Source organism: Saccostrea cucullata, unplaced genomic scaffold (assembly GCF_032062105.1).
Source record: "Saccostrea cucullata isolate Sc308-1 unplaced genomic scaffold, CSIRO_AGI_Scuc_v1 ctg3412, whole genome shotgun sequence".
Taxonomy (NCBI): domain Eukaryota; kingdom Metazoa; phylum Mollusca; class Bivalvia; order Ostreida; family Ostreidae; genus Saccostrea; species Saccostrea cuccullata.
In genome coordinates this window covers 46,910-55,425 of record NW_026932894.1, presented here as the reverse complement: position 1 = coordinate 55,425, position 8,516 = coordinate 46,910, and the positions used below count along the sequence as shown (strand labels likewise).

The following is an 8,516-nucleotide window of genomic DNA, read 5'->3' as shown; positions in this document are numbered from 1 at the left end:
TAACATTCTTCACTAAAAACGGTGCTTTACACTCATGAAAGTCAAAACTAATTATTATCTGCAATAACTACTGAAATATCTTTTCTGTAGATTAAGGACAGATGATACAAACAATTTTTTTCTTTGAAAAAGATTTAATATCATGTCACAAGTTTAGAAAAGTGGATGGTTCTTAGAATTTTTTCTCCTAAGAACTGGAATATGAAAAAAACTTGGAAACTATTAGTAATATTTCAATAAAAAAAAAACAAATATAGACAAATCACATTCAGTAAAGGTTTACAGGTGAAAACAAATTTCAGAATATGTTATCTTGGCGCTAAAAGTGTAATATAAACTTAAGAAAAATATACCAAGCCAGGTGAATTTCATTAGGAAAAGCTAAATGGTAAAAATCAATAATGTGATATTGCTAATTTTTTGTCATTTTGATCTTCCTCTTAAAATTCCCTTGGCTTTTTTCTAAAGTTTATATTACACTTTTAGCGCCAGAATTTTTGACAGAACAACAATATCATTTGGCAAACATAAGAATAAGGATGACCATAAAGTGCAAAATTTGATGACACTGATAACTAAGAATTATATTTTTTCGACTAAATATAAAAATCCTTCTGTTCTAAGTATAATGATTTTAAAAACAATTATTGTGGAAAGATTCTTAATTGAGAAATTTTTACTTTTGAAACAATGTAAATATACAGAGTATGAGAATAACTGACAGAGCATCTGTGATATGATATGATTCATTTGTACAAGTCAACATATACATATGTATTTATGATTTTTTTCAAGAAACAAATCTTAATCTTTACACGCCCCTTAATGTAAAGAAAAAAAAACAACACTATGCCCCCTATATATTTTTTGTTTTTGATTTCTCTTTTTAATGTTCTTTTCTCTCTCCCTCTCTCTCTTTCTTCTTCTCCTCCTTTTTCTATCCTATATTAAAACAACTTTCACATGTATTTAATTAAATGTGAACTTGTGTATGTGGATGTCTTTTTGTAAATTTAATACTTGTATACGCTATCTATAATAGATACTTGAAGTAAGAAAAAAAAATTATTACAGATATTGATGAATGTTCTGATAGTCCTTGTCAAAACAATGGAACATGTGTGGACCTCATCAATGATTACAACTGCAGTTGTGTTGTAGGATTCAATGGAACAAACTGTGAGGAGAGTAAGTAAATTGATGAAATGAAGACAAATGAAAGTATTGATCCCATTTAAGATATCACAACACTGTCAATTGTTCGTTTTATAAGAACTTTTTTTGATAATATGATAGTGATATTTTTTGTTGTTCGAACGTGTCAACAACAGAACACGTAATATCCTTTCTTTGAGAGAGAGGTACATTTTCATTAGAACAAAATATTACAGATATTGATGACTGTGCCGAAAATCCATGTCAGAACAATGGGACATGCCTTGATCTCATCAATGATTACCAATGTAACTGTGCTGCGGGATTCAATGACACTAACTGTACAAATAGTAAGATTATTGGAATAAAGAGTAATATTTTACTCAAAAATGCCCAAAAAACATCTTTTAATATTTCCCTACAAATTATAAGATTGTGCAAAGAAATCTATCTTGCTAATACTCAGAATAGAGATTTACGGGAAAATTCATATGATTTAATTGTATAGATGTAGATGAGTGCGCTTCGTTGCCTTGTCAGAACAATGGAACCTGTGTTGACTTGATCAATGAGTACGAATGTCAGTGTGATGTTGAATTCAATGGTACAGATTGCTCTACAAGTAGGTGGAGTGGCATGATTTTTACTTTTAAAAATTTAAGAATTCAAATTAAAATTGATATATTTAAATTTATTCTATCAGTCGAATGAAATGTATTTGAGTACTATCATCATCACTTCCACCTCAAATACGTTTTTGAATGACACCTTTAAAATATGTTTCTCTTTTGGGGATTTTTGTGACCATTTTACATATTTTCTTTGAAGAATCAAATTTAATGAAATATAAGCTTGTCTTGAATCTTGATGTAACAACGACAGCAAATCTGAGCATAGAAGAAGATTATATCAAAGTAAAGAATAAAGTTCAAGAAGCGGTTAGTATTTTTGTCTCTTTGGAATTTTTTTTGAACGACTTATAGAAAATTATCATTTATAACAAATATTCATCTTATTATATTTTATAGTTAACTGATGTTTACAGTAAAAGAATCGTTGGATCAAAAGTCATAATAAAAAGCATGAGGTATGTTTGTACAGCAGTATGTTTTTATTTGTTTTTTCAATAGGTGTATATATGAAAGGATATGGTATTTACCCCCAGCCCACAAGAGTATAGTTATTTAGAATTAGGCCTACACAGTAAAACCTTTAAATTATAACGCAGTCACTAGGACCTATGAAATTACTTCGCTATATCCGTAATTAGTTTTATCTGTATAAGAAATTCGTTAAATCTATAAGTTTGGGATCAAAGAACTTCGCAATATCCGTTATCGTACTAACCGAGTTTTACTGTACTCTAAAAGTCTGCGGCAATATCCTCGAATATTTTTTTTCTGCATTAATTTATACAACAAAATATATTTATTTTTGGGCTTGGCTTGTTGATTTTTAATTATTTCAAAATGTATATCAGAAACAAAATTATTCAAATTACGGTGCGTCGATTTACCCAAAAGGACACAAAAGGACCCAAAAGGAAATTAAAAACTACCCAAAAGGACTTGAATTACAGAGAATAAATGGATGTTCAATGAACACTTTCATATTTTATTAAAAATAAAACATTTTTTTGTGTATTTGGGGGGGGGGGGGTCACCTCCCCACCCACCCGCGATACTATGTGCGTAGAACAAGTAAAAAAAAATATTATTTCTCCATTAAATATCATATGGTAATTAAGATATGGTAAAATAGAAGTAAAAATATGGTATTTAATACTTTGTTATTTTCAGCTAAAATAAAACAATCAAGCTTATCTGACCAGATTTCGTGTTTGATGTGCTATATAAGGCGTATGTCATTTCCTAAAGAAAAGTTGCAACAATAGAAATTTATATTTTTGCCAACTCTTATGTGAACTTATAATGTAATATTCAAAATTTAATTCAAAATTTTTATTAATTTTCAGTAGATTATAATATATTCATTTTGAGTCCTTTTGGGTCCTTTTGGGTTCCTTTTGGGTCTTTTGGGGTTCTTTTAGGTCCTTTTGGGTCCTTTTGGGTAAATCGACGCACCCTTCAAATTATATATTGATATCACAAATTCAATCTTGTTAAAGTGCAGTTCGTCAAAAACAAATTCATTGAAGGTATGTGTCTAAAGATCTTAAGAATAGGGGTGTTTTTATGCATAAATGATTTAAAATAATTTTAATACCTTCTCTTCGAGGTCAAGTATGCAAGTGGATTACTTTGGATAACAGTTTTATTAAGTTATAATGCCCTTATCTAAATATATTGGGTCGTCTTGGCTGTAAATTAATTGTTTATTTCGTCAGAAATTGAAGTAATGTGTCGAAAAGTTTTAATAAAAGGTTCTTTTTTAAATTTGTATAACAGTTGTATAACTTTAGATAACAGTTCTTTAGGTTAAAAGACCCTTATGTAATCTTATTATGTCGTCTCGGATGTAAATAGATTGTTCATTAGATCAAAGAGTACTGATATATATGCATGTGAAGTAAATGAAAAAATAATTGCTATAAGTAAACTGACAAGGGAAAAATAATCAAATAATCAAATCATGTTTACCGGTATGAGATCTTTCAAATGTAAGTTACATATTTGTGCATAAGAATAAATATAGATTGAGGATGCTCAAACTGATATACATTGTTATAAAGTATATCCTTCATCTGAAAATTTCTAAATTGACAAAATTCGGTAAAGGTAGGTCCGTACTTTCAAAATTTTCTGTCAAACTAATAATTTTTTTTAATTTACGATACCTTGAAAAAGTCATAAACTAACTAATTATAAAATATCCATTACAGACATATTTTTGCATGTCAAATTTTAACATTTGAAATCTTTATCTGAAAACATGAACAAATTGATGTTGAATCTGTCCACGTCTGTCAGAAAAAAATCTCCTAATATCTTTTTTTTATAATAATTCTCAGTATCTAAACTGTTTATGCAATTTTTCTTCAGAACTATTAGTATTAGAAGTATGTAAGGTTAACAAAAACACTTACTGGTACTATATTAGGTTTGGCCAGATATATTCAACAAAACAGCCTTTTGAATACGTACACCTCTATTTTTGGAATAATTTTTTTTCAATCATTCTTTGCAAAAAAAAAAGTAAAATTTAAAAAGATGACATAGGCTTAAAATCGATAAACTAAAATAGATCTCAAGTTTGTTTATCTAAAAAAAGATAAAATAAAAATGCTTTTTGTCCATAAAGGCAATTAAGAATTCTGTGTCCGTGTATGTACTAAATGACAAATAGATCCTATGGATAGAGTGCGAAGTATTTTAAATTTACAAAAATAATGACTATTATGTACAGGGTGTCCCAAAACATATGTTACACTTTTAAATCGTTATAAAAATTTTATGCCCCAAGGTACATTAATGAAATTTTAAATATATAATGAAATTGTTATAATTTTTTTGTGAAGCATACATTTGTCACAGTTTCCTAATTAATCATCAACATTTTTTCTATAGAATTACACATGTCATTTTACAACATGTTCCAAATAATGTCCCTTTGAATAAAATTGTTTGAACACGATTTCTGAAGTTTTTTTTATCAAACATTAAATGTAACATTATACCAGTTAAGAGGTTTTCCCACATTAAAATTGGGTTTCGCCAAGCAACAGAATTTAAGATTCTGTTTAACAAAATTGTTAAAATACAAGTGGATTTCATCGGAAAACCATGCATCTGTTAAATTTTGGGAGTCGGGTCTAATTCAAATCCAATGCGTAAACTCTAAACAACTTCTAATTTCTGTCTCTTTCAAATTCTGCATTACACATATCTTGGAAGAAATCAGTTTAAATCAAAGATTATTTTATGAATACTAGATTTACCAAAGGTGCTATCTTGTTCATGAATGTAAGGCCTGTCTAAGGGATTTTTGTAAAGTTTCAGTAATAACTCTATAACTAATGTTCTTATTGGTAGGAGCACTTCCTAGTCTTCTAATACCCGAATTACATGTGTCATTTATGGTGCCTTTAACTTAATTCATACTCCATCACAAAACTGTAAATTAGTATTATGTCGAGCACTTTCATCAAATGATTTTGTTTTCTCATAGTTCTTATGACTAAAGTAGGAGATTTAGACCTAAAGTAAAGTTTACAATTTCTACCAGCTGTTCATATGAAGGTTCCATATTAAAAATATGATGACATCATTAGAATATAATAATTGCCTGACTTTTGAACAGAATTTCCCGAAAGTTTGTCAGATAAAATGTATGCTAATACACTAGATGTTGACAAAATATCTTTGTGAAAGCTTTTGGTTTGATTAAGTTATAGATGATTAAAAGTGTAACATATGTTTTGGAACACACTGTATATTAAATGCTTTGTATGTACAGTGACACTATAAAAACAAATATATACTTGCTAAATTATTTTCAATCATCCAAAAAGATTTTATTTCTATAGACAAGTGATAATCAGAATTTTATATTGGTGTGTAAAATTAAAACCGGATCCGTAAAAGTATGGACCTTCCTTAAGAAGGGATATTTCATGCTACAAAGATTTATATTGGTAAATTATGTTTAAATCGAGTAGATTAATCATTGTATTGGCATGAAAGGAGCATGGACACAGTTTCAACTGAATTTTTTAAACCGATTTTAATGTTTACAATTCCTACTTAAGGCATCATTCAATGATTTGCAAAAATTTGAACATCATTTGTTGATTAAAAACGAGATACAGAACTTAAAGTTCTTCATTTGTAAACAAGACTCGTGCCTTGTTTTTGTTTACATATAGAAAATATGATATTTATAACAAATTGAATTTCAGTAAATCAGTAGAAACTGTCGAAAATATAATATTTATAACAAATTGAATTTCAGTAAATCAGTAGAAACTGTCGAATAGTTTTAATTTTTTTTTTTATTGAAATCATCTACTTTAAAATAATACATATTAGTATATTAACCCATGTAAACAAAATATGACACGGACCTTGTTTACATAACAAAGGTTTAGAGCTCTACATCTGTCTTTCATCTCGACAAATAATGTTCAACTTTTTGATGATCATTAGAGAGACCCTAGTTAAATATTTCTAAAAATGAAAAAAAAAAAATGAAATTTTAGATGAAACTATGTCCATGCCCTTTAAAAACATTTATATTTATATATTTTTTTTCATTCCGAATAATTAATACAGTGGACCTTCAGATATCCGGACGCCAGATATCCGGATGCTTCAGTATCCGGACGATTTTTCATCGGAACGAAATTTTGAAATGTTATTCTGTCTTGTTTAACTGGTGATTCAGATATCCGGATGCTTCACATATCCGGACAAATTGACTGGGAACCAAGGCGTCCGGATAAATGAGGGTCCACTGTATAAGAAATTATATGTTTATTTAAAAGAAAGGGAAGCTTAATTGTTGACTTTGACCTCGTCATACCAGACAGTCCAACATCAAAAGTACTCGTCGTTGATACAGTGTATAAGCTTGTGAATGGTCTGGTATTTGTCAACTTCTCTGGAGAAATAGTCAACGTTACTAATGCTAAAATACAACATTCAACATACGGCGAGGGTAATGAGTTTCATAGTTATTTCAATTTACATTTATACGATGGAAAAGGTTTTGATTAAAAAAAACCTTTTGAATGTTAATCATCTATTAATCAAATCTATCTGATACATGTATACAACTTAAACATAATTAAATGTAAATTATTTCTCCTGTAGAAATCACAATGTATATGTTGTTCCTGTTTCTTTGTAGTTATAATAACTAACTCATCTGATGGATGTGCTGTTGTGAACTCACAAGGAGCATGTGATGCGGGATATAGATGTCAGGAATTCATAAATCAGACAGTGGCTTGCATGTAAGCATATGAATGTATCAATTGCTAGAGTTTACGAAGAAGTTTTACTCATTATGATATACCAGCCTTATGTGTTCCGACCTAACAAATTAATGCTTTTATATAGCCCCCATACAGAACTGAGACAGAAGAAGTTATGATGAATATATTTGCAAATGTACTTATGATGTATTATTTGATAATCTGTTTAATTTTCATTGCAGCCCTATTATAAGTAAGTATAAATGTTTATCCTTGCTTTGTTTTATGCGATATAAGGAATGATGTCTTAAATACAATGATTATACTTTATCTTAAATATTTTATGGTTGGAAAATATAACTTATTAAAGAATTATATGATTATGCAGTCAAACTTGTAATTAGTTTTGTTTTTCATCTTGTTTGTGTTTTACTTGGTCTTATTTTCGTAATGAATGAAAGCGTTTGAATGTGAGTTGTATACATGTAGTTTGTATTTATGTGCTTTATGTTTCCTAATATGTGGTTATTTTTGAACATCCATAGATGCTATTATTTTGAACAAAAAAAATATTATTTTTGTATTTCTTTATATATCGATAATTGATCACTAATACTTATAACTTTTATTATGATTTGAGTTAACAGAAAATTTACAATTTATTTTCTAATTTCAGATTGTTCATTCCAGAGAAGGACCAGTGATAAATTCTCTCTAAATAATATAAAATCATATATATTTGTGATATTTGCCGAAATAACAGTTCTATTTAAACAATAACATATAATGGATTACTTTAATCATTCGGTTTCATTTTATATTTTTACAGGTCTTGGTATAGTGCTGGTATGCGAAGATAGTTGTAAGAGAGCGCCGATTGCTTAATGGACTCTTGTTTTCCCCATCAATGTTAATAATTACATACAATATTTATATTGATTTTTGTTGAGCAAAATTGCACATAAATTAATTTTAAAAAATAAAGTAATTGAAACATTTTTAAACCGTGGAGAGAGAGAGAGATGTCCGTATACATATTCTCATAATGGAAATTTGCGAGATGGCTGACTTTACAGTTGACGGCTTATTTTTTACACTAGAACAATGTACGGAAGTTCAACATTTTAATTCAATCAAAATTACGGGTTATTTCAAAGCACAAATACGTTGCTCTTGGAGACAACCACCCTAGTCCCAACTTCCAACCTTTGCATGTATCTAGGGCCACTAGAAATGTCTCTCTTTTCCATGATCAATACTGAACTTCCGTACATGATACAGGTTTAAATGTCAAAATAAACTGTCAACTGTAAAAGTCAGCGTTTCCGGAAAAGTCAATTATGAAATTAGGGTTTTTTTTACTATAAAAAAAACATGAGCGTTGTTTTTTCGTCACATGAGACGTTCACGAGTTACGTCAAATACGAAGACTTGATCATAAAAAAAATCAAAATTTAATTTCAAGATCTCTTTTCTCATTGTTCAA

At 28.8% G+C, this 8,516-nt stretch overlaps 1 protein-coding gene across 1 annotated transcript; it reads left to right on the top strand.

Annotated features, from left to right (window-relative positions):
• Positions 1–1,074: 1,074 nt before the first annotated feature.
• Positions 1,075–7,417, top strand: LOC134236412 (vitamin K-dependent protein Z-like; the record flags this gene model as incomplete). The annotated part of the gene is made up of 8 exons (XM_062718580.1): positions 1,075–1,188; positions 1,392–1,505; positions 1,664–1,777; positions 1,984–2,093; positions 2,184–2,242; positions 6,599–6,771; positions 6,964–7,069; positions 7,273–7,417. Coding segments are annotated over 8 exons (851 nt in total), but the record flags the coding sequence as incomplete, so codon positions are not given.
• Between the last annotated feature and the right edge of the window lie 1,099 nt (positions 7,418–8,516).